Consider the following 14,349-nt stretch of genomic DNA (forward strand, 5'->3'; position numbering starts at 1 on the left):
GGTGGCTACTCTGCCTAGTGTCAGAGAAAAACTCAGTTCTCGCTTTTTCTTTTGGGTGCAACAAAATCAAATACTTTACTGGAGAAATAATAATAGAGGGAGAGAGTGCCCTAGGACACAGGGTCGCCCCAGTCCCGGACAGGTCTCTCAACTAGTAAACAATTACAGCAAGCATTTATACCTTTATTACAGACAATAACTAGCAATAATACAGACAAAGAAAAAGCAAGAACTGCATTTTGTTTATACATAAGCCATCCTGCTATCTTATTTTTCTCACTCCTAGAAGACACCAGTCTGCATATTTGGTTATCAGTTGCAAGGTCGTAATAACTTTTTACACAGTTTCTTTCCCTCTCGCCTCACACCATCCTCGCTTCTGCAAGTCTCACGTCATTAGGGTTACAGTGTGGCCTGACTCTTGCTAACTGACTGACATGCATTAAGATCCCCTTCAAATCCTTGTTAATTCTTTCCCTACTTCCACACTAGCAACAAGTCTCATCTAACCAATCGAAAAAAAACACATTCTGTTCAACCTCCTCTGCCAATGACAGCAACAGAGGAAGAGGGGTTTGTCGACTGGCCAAGATGGTCACCCAATCACAAAAATACACCAATGGGAACAATCAGGCAGGGCCCCCCCACATGGCTATCCTGCCTAGCAACTCCTCACTAAGTGGCTACCACCCATTTTAAAAAAAAAAAAAAAAAAAAAAAAAAGGATTTAGCCCATCAGGAAGGTAAGTCAGGTGATTGACAGACCAATATTAACCCCTGGTGGAGGGCAGGTTTCATGCCTTTCCCCTGACTCTGGGATGAGTTGCAGACCAGACACTCACTGAGTGGTAATGGATGAGTCAGGGGGCCTCAGGCCCTGGGAAGGGGTTTAGCCCTCCCCCACTCTAGAGAACACAAGTGTCTCTTCCCCACCTCTAAGACTCCTCATAATGCAGCCTCTCCCTTCCTGTCTGCTCCTGGATCTCACTGCATCGCCCCCAGCACCCCCAGGCCTCCCACAATGGCAGCCTCCGTCACCCATTCATCTGCCTCTCCCACAAGCACCTTGGCTCTTTCTTCCCCGGCTCACGTATGCCTGGTTCACTGCTCCAGACTAATCGAAAAGGCCACAGCGCTCTCCTTCGAATCCCTCCGCAAGACCCACTTCCACCCTGCCACAGAACAATCATCATGCTGCTTTTCTCTCTTGTACTGCCCCTCATCCAACCACAGCAGTGCTTAAATATATCAATGAATGAGGCTTCACAGCCCCTGTTCTCCCCAGGACAGGACAGCTGCTCTGGGGTGAATGTGACTTCACTATCTTCTTTCATACGCATCACAAATCGATACCTAGATTGTCCAGCCCTCCCACTGCTGCTTTATCAAGGGTAGCAAGTTGGTGCAGTTCACCCTCCAATCTTCACTATAAAAACATTTAGCTTTATTTCCAACCATAGTTCTTACCTGGGATTTTATCTTACACATAGAGAAGGTTCAAAGCAAATCTGATTAATAAGACAGTAAACGTGCAGATTTAATGTAGATGAGATATTAAGAGCTAAAACTTACAGCACTAATACATTTCTGTTCCAATCCTCTGCTGCCCTGGTATAAAACTAAAGCTATGTATAAAATCCATTTTGACTTTATGCTTTGTGTTCACCTGGTCCAATATGGCAGAGCAACTGGTCCAGCAGAGGTTTCTGGGTACCAGGTTAAGTATTTGTGGTCTGTGAGTGGGAACTCCCAAATATTGTCATGAATAGATGGAAGTTTAAGTGTAGTTACCAAATGAAACCAAGAGCCCAGAGTCCGCTGACATTACACGTAACAATGTGTCCGTGAGGAAGGCTTCAGCATAACAGGAGACAGCAAGAGAGACTAAAGTTAAACTGATGACGATCACTAGAATGCAGTGAAGAGGGATTTTCCTCCTGTCCTTGATCATTCAGCTTTTTCTAGAGTAGGTCTGAGCCTTCAGAAGAATCCAGGGCTGGTGGTCATTCCCTAGATCTGTAGTACAGACTCCTCTCTGTGTTCATCCTCTATCACTTGCAGGGCTGACGAGTGGCTCTCTCTCTTCCTCTACTTTGAAAAACTGCATCTGCTCTGGCCTCTCTTTGTTCAGGGGCTGTGAAGGGTGGATGTGCCGGAATTTTTAGTAGTTTCCTGAACAGGGAGGGCTGCATCAGTCCCTTTCTTTCTAGTCCGTATCAAATTTTCCATAACCTCTTCGTTTAGCTCATCCTTTAAAACATGACAAAGTAAAGCAAAGAGATGATGAACATTCGGTTACTATCAATCAAATGGCTGGTACATTTTCCTAGCACCTCCTAGAGTTCTCTTAGAATTTGTTTTCTTATTCATTATCATGAAGTATTATAATACTTATTAATGTCATTCCCCATTTAGAACAAAAGTGTAAGTTATACTGTCTGGCATGATTTTTTCCCTATAAATAGTGTCCAATATTTGCTGGACAGATCTTAGACTCTGTAATTAGCTAATTTTGCATCATCTTAAACTGTGTAATGCCACAAGGTAAAGATATAGATAAACCTGGCATAAAACAGCAACTGTTCTAGAGATGCCCATTTCCAAACCAAATATGTTGAAAGAGACACAAGGTGGGTGAAGTGATATCATTTCTTGAACTAACTTCTGTTGAGGGAAGAGCTTCCCAGAGCTTTCCTTCAGGTCTGGGAAAGGTAACCAGAGTGTAACAGCTAAATACAAAGTGGGATGGATTGTTAAGGGTAAGAGGTTAACATGTTGCAAGAAACCACTTATAATGAAGTGGGCATTTATCACCTCTGCAAGTCATAGGACAAAGCAGGGTTACTAGGTTACAAATTGTTGTAATGACCCGTAAAACCAGTGTCACTGTTTAGACCCTGATTGTTAGTGTCTAGCAGAGTTATGAATTTAAGCTTGTCTTTGAAAGGTGTGGTGCAGGTTTCCTTTGAGGACGAGGAATAAGTCAGATAGGCAGTGACTGCTCTGTGAAAAGTGTTCACCTATGGGTGACCGGGTGGTTTTGTCTTTTATCATTTTTCCAGTGAGCGTTCCTTCAAGAGTGTAGCGATTGTCTGGTATCACCCACGTAGTTGATGGGGCATCTGATGCCCTGGATGAGGACACCAAAGGCTCTTCCACCAATAAAAGAAAGATCTTACCTCACCCACCTTGTCTGTCTCATGTATGTTTAAGCAGCTTGGCTCCAGGTTGCATGCCTGGGAGCTTAAAGAGCCAAAAAAGTCCATTTTAATTTCAGATTTTAAAGATTCTTTTGCTTTCAAGTGTGCTATCACTCAGGGTGGAACTAAAAGTCAATCAAGCCATTTGTTACTAAGGTTCATTACATTGTTTGGATTATAGATGTCAGTTTACTGCAGATTTTGACCCTGGGCACATTTAATGCTGAATAATAATATTTTGCACTCCTATGGTACCTTCCATTCAGAGATCTCAAAGCACTTTACAAACATCATGGAGCAAATCATGGTCTATGCACAGCTTAAGTAATTGGTTCTACTGCTTCAGGGCCTCGCACAGCCACAGAGCAAGCACGTGTAAGTGTGGGGGGCAGGGGGTTTACTCTGACTGACTCAAGTCTCACAGTACCCCCAAGGTAGGTATTTTCCCCATTTTACACATGCAGACAGTAAGGCACATTGGCCTAGACCCTCCAGGATTTTTAGGCTCCTAACTTCCATTGAAATCAGGAGCCCGAATACCTTTAAAATCAATGAATAATAAACACCATTGTGGATCTGGACCATAATGTACAAGTGACTTGTTCCCTAGTCCCATAGTGACAGAGTTGGGAATAAGATTTAAGAGCCCTCGGTGTTAATCTCATTTGACCAGTGGGGACTTTAGAGTTTATGCACATACACACTTGTTCTCAGACTCCTGTGGCAAGCAGCCATAGCCATGGCAGAGACACTCATATCATCCAGCAACCCCCGCTCCACTGGCTTGTGCATAGTAAATAAAAGACCAGACAACTCACCCCTATGTCCTCTGCACCTGCAAAGAAAAAGGAATCTCGTCAGAAAACAGTCTGGCGCATTTTGTACTGATGTTTTTCTGTATTAATGTTCCCAGGCCAAGTCCTGCCCTTGGACGCATGCACAGCTCTCTGCGATTCAGGGGGGCCATGTGGGTGCACATCAACAGAACATGGCCCCACTGTGCTGTGACTGCGCTTTGCACTACACCTAGCAGCATCTTGAGGAATCACCCTGCTGGGAGAGGAAGGTGGTTACATGACAATGCTAATCCAATGTGACTTTGGGCTCTAACAATGATCTGCATTGATACAGCACCTAACCGCTAAGGATACCAAAGAGTTTTGCAAACAGCAAACCACACAACCCTATAAGGGGGCATTATGTCAAATAGCTACTCCAGAGGTAGGCAACCTATGGCACGTGTGCCGAAGACGGCACGCGAGCTGATTTTCAGTGGCACTCACACTGCCCAGGTCCTGGCCACCGGTCCAGGGGGCTCTGCATTTTAATTTAATTTTAAATGAAGCTTCTTAAACATTTTAAAAACCTTATTTACTTTTCATACAACAATAGTTTAGTACTATATTATAGACATAGAAAGAGACCGCCTAAAAACGTTAAAATGTATTACTGGCACACGAAACCTTAAATCAGAGTGAATAAATGAAGACTCGGCACAGCACTTCTGAAAGGTGGCTGACCCCTGAGCTACTCTATGGCACAGGGAAATTGAGCGATTTGCCAAAGTTCACAGCTCTGGTCATTGGCAGAGCTGAGACTATTATCCAGGAGTCTTGATTCCCAGCCCCCAGCTATAACCAGTAACCAGCGTTCTCTCTTGGACCTGAGAACATGTTCTTCTCTTGGTGGATAAATGATGGGGCAAAACTGAGACACTTATTTCTGCAGCAATAACAGGTTCCGAGTAGAGTCAAACTCCTGTTCCATTAACATCACTGCTCCCCCAGCGAATGAAAACGGAACTTTGTAAGCACGTATCAGATACAAGCAGGAAAGATCATCATTAGGGGAGAACTGGTCCGGGTTGCTTGGAGAATGGGAACAGCTGGTATTTCTAGCCACTGGGGAATCTGGCCTGGGGAAAAGGCTGGTTTTGGCCATGAGTTGGGGAGGGACAGGATCCTCCTGAGCTGGGCAGGGGGCATGTCCACTGCAGCTGGTGCTATAGCACAGCACCCTGGCCTGGGACCAGCCAGCTCACCTCAAAGTAGGTCAAATTTAGGGCCAGCGGATATTAAAGGCAACGCTGTAATGCAGAGAGATTTAGTCTCTCACAGGGATTCTTGGTTTGAAGAAGCAATTCCAGTTACAGGTTGGCATGTTCCAGGGTGAAACAAAGACCAATGTGCCAAATACGAACTCGGCCAGTCTGACCCCTTTAGAGACCCTTTGACGGGTTTCAGAGGTCTCACACTTTTCTGACTTACGTGTTCCCCCATCTTTCCTCTTCTTCCTCCTCCATAAAAAGTACCCTGCTCCAGCCACCGCAGGTACAAGTGCAAGGATAATTATCACTGCTATCACTGCGGGAGAAAGGCCTCTTTTTACACAAACTGCATCAGAAGTGGCTGTCCCGGCCTTTCGTTCTTTCATCCCTTCCTCTTCACACCTAAGATGAAGGAAGACATGTTAGTAAACAGGTCAGCGTATCCACAGCCTTCTCATGGTCTTAATATAGTGGATCAAATATGATAAGACCCCATCCAGATTCTGGGCCTGATCCTGCAGTCTGTGGACAGGCCAAACTCCCACACATTTCAAGGCTGCAGGATAGGGTCCTTTGAGCCACAGACGCCTGCACATTGGAAAATTAAGTTATAAGGGTCCAAATTGTTAACAGAACATAGGATGAGACTGAAAAATACAAATACAATAAATTCACTGTACTGACCTCAGAAGTTTTTACCTGCCCACACCCCAGTGTAGGGTTCTGTGTTTTCAATGAGTGTCACTGACGTAACCAGGCAGCACAGGAAGTGGTGCTCCCACACTGACTTGGGTACGCCTCAGCAGGGGTGAAAGTTACTTAAAGGACTTACCAGTAAGCCAGAGTCCTGAGCGGGGTGGGGGGGGTGGGGGGCAGGGCCTTTAAATTCCCAGGCCCTTTAAATTGCTGCAAGAGCCCTGGGGTAGCAGCAGTGGACCGGGGCTCCGGTGGTGATTTAAAGGGCCCAGGCTCCCAGCCGCTGCCACAGAACCCCGGGCCCTTTAAATCGCAGAGCCTCAGGGGCTCCCAGCTGCCGCTGCTACCCCAGGGCTCCAGCAGCAGAGTCCTGGAGGCAATTTAAAGGGCCCGGGGCTCTGGCCGCTGCTGGGAGCCCCAGACTATTTAAATCGACAGCCTGGGGAAGCCAGTACAGTCGGGGGGGTACCAGCTCTTGCTGCTACGCCGTACCATACAGTACCAGCTAACTGTCACCTCTGCTCCTCAGCCAATCACCCAGAGCACAGCAGAGCAGAGCAGAGCCTAACTAAGCCGAAGGGCCAGATTCACCGTTACTCTACGGCCCCTTTGCACTGTTTGTGGGACAGGCAGGCTGTGCGGTTGGGAGGGGACCTCACCTGGCACAGGTGGGCCATGGTGGCGCAGGGAGCAGGCCAGAGATGGATTGGCCCAGGGAGGGGGCCCGGCCAGGGCAGTTCTGCCCCCCATTCGTGGCCCCTAGGGGGCTGTGGTCACTGGTAAACCTCACAACTGACCTAGCCTGCGTCAGGGGCTGACCTGGCCCCCAGCTGCCCATGCCAAGGAGGCCGAAAGGTCTTTGGGACGTGGCGGATAATCAAAGGAGGAGCCGATTTTCAACTCTTAATTCTAAGACGTGCCATATGTATTTGTAATCTGTGTTCTGTGAGGGGCAAACCCTGCCCGCTGCTGTGCAGCCACGGGGCTCTCTGGCCATGGAACTGGGGCTGTTACACTGCATGGGTGGCCAGCCCCTATGGCCCAGGGCCTGGTTCCACGCAGTCTCTCTGCCATGTCACTGGGCTCTGTGTACTGAAAATCTGGCAGAGGGGGGCTGCAGTTGGAATCCACCGGCCATCCCATGTCACGTTTATGAACAGTCCTGAGGTGAATCCAGTCCTCACAGAGAGGGCCCAGGGTACGGAAAGGGATTCCTGGGGAAAGGATTCCCCAACACACAGCTCACAGCCCTACTGATTTAGGGTTACATTTCCCAGCTGCTGAACTTCAGGGCACCTCTAACCAGGTCTGATACAGGCGCAAAATTCAAGTACAAATAAAAAATAAAAAAAAAGATGAATGAAAGGAGAGAAGGCAGCATGTAAAGTCAGTGCAAGGGAAAAGGCCATGTGTAGTCAGAGTCACCTACTTGGTCCATAGCTGACAGGCGTGTGACATGTTGGTTGCTGAGAAGGTTCCATCAGGGCAAACTTCACATACGTTGTCACTGAATTCTGTGCCTATAAAAGAGGGTGACATAACTGGATACTTTCCTGAATGTGGGGCCTAAAGGAGCTTTGATTTCAGAAAGGTCTCCAGCCGCATCTCCCCACTCTCACCACCACGTTGCAGAGCCTCTAGGTCCATTTTATTCTGAAGCCTCCAATTCCATGTGGCCCTGATGGGGTAACAGGGGGGAGGACACTCAGGTTTTGGGACTTGGACTTGCAGACCTAGCTGTATATTAGGTCAACTTACAGCCACTGCAGTAATTACCCCGGTGGTGCATGTCCACACTACCCTCCTTGGGCCAGTGGTGCATGTCCTAACCAGGAGGGCTTCCACCTACCGAAGAGGGGCAGTGTGAGGAGCGGAGGGCCCGGTCTCTCAGCTCTGCTGGCAGCTCCGTGTGGGGAGCCTGACTGCCCCACAGGCTCCTAGCGGGCTGCCTCCCCCCATCGTCTGTTGACACTGACATAATGAGGTCCCTTCCTAGAGTGTCATTGTAAGGCGCCATTTTGCCTTTTCCTGCACTTCTCTGCAACCTCCCTTTCCGTCGCTGTGTAGAAATGCTACTGAACAGACTGGGTGATGTGTAAATGGAACAACACCACACACTCTGCTTCTCGACAGCAGCTCCCATCCCAGGATCTCAAAGTGCCAGGCTCTCGGGGCGTTAAGCTCACATCTCCCCACTCAGTATCCACCTTCGGAAACAGAGCAAAGAACCGTGAGGTACTTTTGGTTAATCTGGAACTCACATGTGCCCTTGATCAAAAGCCTTAACAATGGACCATGGCCTGGATCCACACCCACGCTCTGTAAAGGCACTTAAGTGTCTACAGCACTGATGTACTCCAGTGTAATTAACGGGGATTCTGCACCAGTAGGAAAGGTGTTGCTGAACAAGTCTGTAGCACTATGGGAGCTCCAAAAGGGGCGTGTTCACACTTGTCTTACTAACAGAATTCTGTGCCCAAAGGCGGGCTTGAGGGAGCTGTTTCTGGTGTGCAAGCTGCAGCTGGACTCACACTGCACTCTGCTGCTGCGTAGGTGGGCTGCCGACATGTGTGAGTTCAAACCCACGGCCTCATGCAAAGTGCTGCCTGCAAGAGCATCATGTGAGTGTCCCACGACACCCAGAGGAGTCCGAGCTCCTCACAGCCTGTGACACACTTAACTTTGTCCCGTCTATTTCATGCTTGTGTAAGAGGGAGATGGCAGCTTTGTGTCTGGCCTGGAAGGTGAACAGAGCCCAGCTCTAGGGCAGGACCCACGGCAGGGAATAGCAATTCCAGAGTGGAGGACCCCCAGCAGCTTCCTCGCTCCCACGCCCCTGCCCCCCATGTATATTGAGGGAGCTCCAGCTTGAGCGCTTCTGCTGAGCGCAGCTGGGGCAGTGTGTGCCGGGACAGAGGCAGTCAGGACCCAAACCATTTCTGTCTCTGTAGGTCAAAACCAATCCCTACATGTGACCAACAGGCAACTCCGCTCCATCGGCAGGCTGCAGCATTGTGCATGCTCCTAAGGGATGGCCCATCTACAGCCCAGCCACTCTTCCGGCTGCTTCCCCAGCATCACCTCAGTCTCACCTGGATTAAGTCTCAGCCAGTTTGCCCTGCTCCAGGTTCAGTCTGTGACTGCAGGGTTTTGCCTTGGTATTACAGAAGTTATGTTGCCTTACCAGATATTTTCACCTTAAAGCCAGGGAGGCAGATGGTGGAGGGACTACACATTTCACAGTCCCCGCCTGCACCGTGCCTGCAGAAATCCCCCGGGGCGCAGCCGCACACGGTGTTCTTCGTATACATGCATTTTTCTTTTACCATCAGTCTGGCTCCTAAAGGAAAGTTACATGCATCACAAATACATTTACATGGGAAATAAGCAGAACAGATACAAAACCTATTGTGCACCCTCAGTCCTTGCTGATCCATGGTACAGGGCACAGGAGCTAGAAGAGTTTGTTATGACGACTCCATTTTACAAGTGTTGCCATGTAAACAGAACCATCTGGAGCCTGATTCTCTGCTGCCCTGCACCTTGTGTTGTATTTACATCTGTGCAAAGGGTGCATGCAAAATGCTACCAAATCAGCATTCTCTATTCAACTGCAGTTCAGATGGTGCTTTGCACCCACTCTGCATTCACCTGCACAGGTGTAAATAATGACAAAGGCAGTGGAGAATGAGGCTCCCAGTAGCCACATATAAAGGACCTCAACCTCCAATCCAGCTGGTCACTGGAGGAGCAGTCAACTGTAGGGGGATTTTGGAATGGTCATAACACCTGCTACACAACCCCTCCTCCTGGCTGCCCAGCTGATCCCCATGTGCTGGGACAGCCTTTGGGGCCATAGACAGCTAATGTAAACTAGAGCAGCCTGCAGGCTGTTCTAATTCATGCTGGGGACCAGGCCCTGATGGCCCCACAGAGAGTAGGCAATTATTGTGCTCAACACTCATGTCACTCCCGCCTCCTGAGTTACTTGCATGTTCCTCAGCCACTGCTCAGGATCTGGGATCTGAAAGGGAAGGTTATAACCTTCCCCGTGTACAATCCAGATCCTGAGGCTGAAGTGCTGCTGCTCTAGGACAAAGGATACCATCTGAAATGTTTGATTATAAATATTGTTTATTGTGTTTGTTCTACTTCTGCTAAATCTAGAGATCCACTTTCCTCCTAAGAAGAATCTGCCGGGATGATTCCACAGACCTTAATCAGTGGAAGATGTGCGACTAAATCCCATGCACTGCACAAGAAATCTCCACTTCAGTGATTTGCCCGAGACTGCAAGGAACTCAGTAAGAGAGCTGTGAGCAAAACCCAGGTCTCTGGACTTTCAGTCCCGGGCCCAAACAACTAGGCTGCTTTTGTATTTGTGGGCTGGGGGAGACAATTCAGAAAAAAATAATTAAAATCCATCCCTCACCCTGCCACACACTGAGCAGCTTCCTTACCTGCATCACAGACTTTACATCTCATGCACTCTGTTAGGCCATTGGGATGCTCTGTATACGTGTCGTCCACACAGGGCATGCAAGTTGTGCTGCTACTTGGTCCACAATGTTTGAGCACTCTGCTCCCTAAAGCAAACAAAACAGTTAGCTCCTGTGTAAACCAGGCTAATCTATTTAATGCATTAATCCAGAGATTGCAAAAGCAGGTAATTGTGCATGACAAATGCACACACTATGTGTATGGTTGTTATATGTTGCACACACCACCACTAGAAATAAAAGGTAAACGTCTCAGAACTAGATGTCCAGAAACAGAGGATTTCAGCTCTGGCAAATACAGGTACAGCATAGACAGAAACTATATCATAACTCACACCCCTCCCTTATCAGTAGGATCCCTAGTACAGTCGTGCTCAGACAATCTCTAACGGACACGGGACCTTGACAGATGCATGTGTCCCCACTGTGCCTAGTCAGGATCTCGTCCCTCTAAAAGATGCAGTTCTGAGCACTGTAGTTCCTCCTAGGGGGATGGAGAATCCTCAGGAGAAGCCAGTGACTGGAGGGATCCTATGACCAGAAAGCGCCAGGGGACTAAGGAAGTCAGGTGGCTGCCTGTGGCCAGGCCTATCCTACTGTAAGAGGTAGATTGAGAGGTGAGGGGCTGGGGCAGGGCTGGTGTCCACAGCAGCCTGCTGGACAGCGGCCTGGGGCAGGGCTGTGGCTGGGGTGGGGCTGGCAGAGGTCCCTGAGCGGAGGAATGATCAGTAGGATCCTGATACAAGGTGACTGAGGGGCTGGGGAAGGGCTGGGGGATCCCGGATGCAGGGCAAAGGCTGAATACAGTGAATCCTAATGGGGACAGTGTAGTGACCGTTACAGTCAATCAGGGCAGAGATCTGGGTCCTGGGCAGTCAGGCCTAGAGATTGAAATGAGTTCAGCCGACCGGTTAGAGCTGGGCCCAGCGGGGCAGGGTCCAGGAACAAGCCAGGGTCAGTGCTGGAGTGACAGAAGCCGAGTGCCGGAGGGTAAAGTGGGGTTGTAGTCAGAAGGCGCAGACAATGGTCAGAAGCCAAAGGGTTAACCAGAGTCACAGTCGGGAGGCGCAGCCCAGGGTCGGGGTGGGGGTCCGAAGCCAGGACAGGGTGGGGTCAGGACGGGAAGCCGGCTGGAGCAGGGCTAGGACACAGCAGGAGCAAGGACTAGACACGGAGCAGGGCAGGCCCAGCTGCAGGCAGGGTGCGCATCGAGCAGCCGCTGCTCGGCTGTGGGTGCCAGGCTGCTGTGCAGGAGTCAGAACTGCTGATCCAGCAGCCACTCCGGTGCTGTGGCTGCCCCGTCAGTTCCAAAGCCATGCAACTCGGCTTCCTGGTTCCCCACAGCCAAGCTAGTCAAGGGAGCAGGCCAGCCGCTGGTCCTGTCTGACCTGGCCTCTGAGGACGAGAGGTGTTACGGAGAGAGTGACTTGCCCAAAGTATCACAGTACGTCTCCTTCTGGATCCCCTGTGTCCCAGGCCACAGGAACCATCCTCTCTATGTCCTCCACCGACAGGTGAGTAACAAGCAATGAGATGTTTACATGGCCAGAGCTGTGTCCTCACCACCAGCTAGATTCACAGTACTAGAGGTGAGCAAGCTCTCCAGAGAAGGAGGCCGGACAATTGGACTCTCTAGGGAAGGGTCATGATTTTTAAAGAAGCAATCAGATAGACCTACCTGCGCTGCACATGGGACAGCATTCGCCATTTATTTCATATTCACCTGGGTCGCATTGTAGAGCTTCTGAATGAGGTAGTTGTGTTATCAAGAAAACGACAAAAATCTTTAGGGAAGAAGAGAAGAAAGTTTCTGATTCGTATCATGCAGGCTCAAGCACATTCAAGGGAGATCATAGTGATGAACAAGATGATAATGATGTTGATTAGAAATCTTACCAGCGCTATTACTTTTCCATGATACTTTTACAAGTTTATCATCATATTTTGTTCTACCCTTTAGGGTATTGCTGTGATGCTTTGAGGTCACAAAGAAATCCAATTTTATTTCTTGAAATAATACACAGAGTCATTCAACTAACAGAAACAAATGCAAATTCCAAAGAAGTCGTTTTAAAGCATGGGGGATACTCTGTTAGCCACTTGGAAATCATTTTCCTTTTTCTTCCAGTATATTCTCTTTCCCTTTTACTCATGGTGTGTTTTGCTGAGTACTCGGAATACAGTTGAAATTAGCTCCAGTTTCAGTTTACACTGTGACCCCCAAAATGGAAGGACTGAAATATGATTGGCCATGGAAAGCCCCAAACTGAGACCCAGCAGCCCAGCTTCCGTGTGGGCCAAGCGTCATTCCCTGTGCTGGCCTGTCCCTCAGGTCCTTACAGCCCTGGACACCCTGGGAGGAACCGGTAGATACAAAACAACAAACTATGGGGATAGAGCAGCAGCGGATTCAATACAACGCACCACAACGAGCTACTGTCCATTTAGAATCCTCAAACATTTCCCCTTTCAAAGGGCAACTTTGGGGGTGGGATTGTTTGTTTTTCTAAAATCAGTGTCTGTTAAAAAAAAAAAAACTTCTGCCACTCTACATAATGAAAAGTCAATTCACTTAGACCCCCCCCCCCCCAAGCTCCAGGCTGAGTATCACTGATGAGAACAAACCAAAATCTCCCAGCGGTATTTGTTTCCTACTCAATTAAGGAGGAAAGGTTTATTTTCAATATTCATTTTTGTTGTTCTTTGCTGTCTCCACCAGATGGAGCCCAACAGCTTCTAAAATGCAGAGAGATTTTTCTCGAACAAGGAGTAAACAACCCAAACTCCGGTAGGCGAACGGTTAAAAAAGGATAAATGTAAAAAATTCCGCTTCCTGGGATCTTATCATTAGTCACAGCAGATTCCCCCGATCCCTCGCCCCCCCACCCGCACCCCCAAACCTCCCCCCGTGTCTCTGCCGGGTTTGCGGGGCAGGGCCGATCTGTTGGCTCCATTTTATTTCAGGCGCTTTTGGGATCCACTTACCCGGAGCATGGACCGGAGAACAGACCGCGGAGCCCGGCGGCTTCTGGCCCCGATGGGCATCGAGTCTCGGACCGCTACAGCTCAGCGCGGCCTCCGGGTCCGGTCACTGGCTACAGGCCCGAGCGCGCCCGGTGCCCCCGCCCTGTCCCCGGGTCCGCCCCGTCCCCGGGTCCGCCCCATGGATCCCCCGCGCCCCGCTCCGGGGAGCTCCCGGGCCGCTCGCAGGACACAAGCCCAAAGTTCTGGTCCGGTTCCGACTCCGATCCAGGCCCGACGGCCCCGCAGCAGCAGCCAAGACACCAGCTCCGACCCAGCCCAGCTCGAGGCTCACTGAAACTGAAAGTGATTTATATAAACAGGCGGGGACGTTCCCAGCAGGCTGGGCGTTAGGAGGGGGGGAGAGCAGCCCCCCCCTCCCCGAGTTTCATACAGGTGGAGCCAGCTCCCAGGTGGAGCCTTTAACTGCTGCACAGGGTCAGGGTGAGGTCGTGCACAGGAGAGGTGCCCTGGCGCAGGGAGTCAGTAGTTTGTTTACAAACAGAGGCTGGGTGATTAAGATCAGAAAGGGCTGGTGCTTCAATGAAGGGTCTGGCAGTTTAGCTGTAAAAGAGGAAGCCCTCCCTGGAGGAGGGAGGAGAGTTTCTGTCGCAGAGAACAGGGGATTTGGGAAAAATACAGCAAAGCACTGAGCCTAGGTTACCTTCAGAAAAGGGGGAGATTTGGGAGCTTAGGTGAAAAGAAGGGGCCAGACCCAGAGCAGGGTTAGCAGTGTACAGAGAAACAACAAGAAGTCCGCTGGCACCTTATCTAACCAAATCTGTTAGTCTTTAACCCACCGGACTCCTTGTTGTTTTTGTGGGTACAGACTAACACGGCTACCCCCTGACACTTGAGTGTACAGAGAAGTTCCCACGCTACCTGT

General features: G+C 49.4%; 1 protein-coding gene across 1 annotated transcript; it reads right to left on the bottom strand.

Moving 5' to 3' along the window:
- Positions 1–362: 362 nt before the first annotated feature.
- On the bottom strand, positions 363–13,763 carry LOC123354241 (tumor necrosis factor receptor superfamily member 14-like). The gene is made up of 8 exons (XM_044996071.1): positions 13,428–13,763; positions 12,121–12,226; positions 10,404–10,529; positions 9,128–9,283; positions 7,373–7,463; positions 5,468–5,649; positions 4,019–4,035; positions 363–2,250 (listed from the first exon to the last, which is right to left on the bottom strand). Exons 1-8 carry the CDS (start codon positions 13,485–13,487, stop codon positions 2,128–2,130), a joined length of 861 nt encoding a protein of 286 aa, XP_044852006.1. The 5' UTR covers positions 13,488–13,763; the 3' UTR covers positions 363–2,127.
- Positions 13,764–14,349: the final 586 nt, after the last annotated feature.

The sequence above is a fragment of the Mauremys mutica genome, chromosome 21 (assembly GCF_020497125.1).
Source record: "Mauremys mutica isolate MM-2020 ecotype Southern chromosome 21, ASM2049712v1, whole genome shotgun sequence".
In the NCBI taxonomy this organism is placed as follows: Eukaryota; Metazoa; Chordata; order Testudines; family Geoemydidae; genus Mauremys; species Mauremys mutica.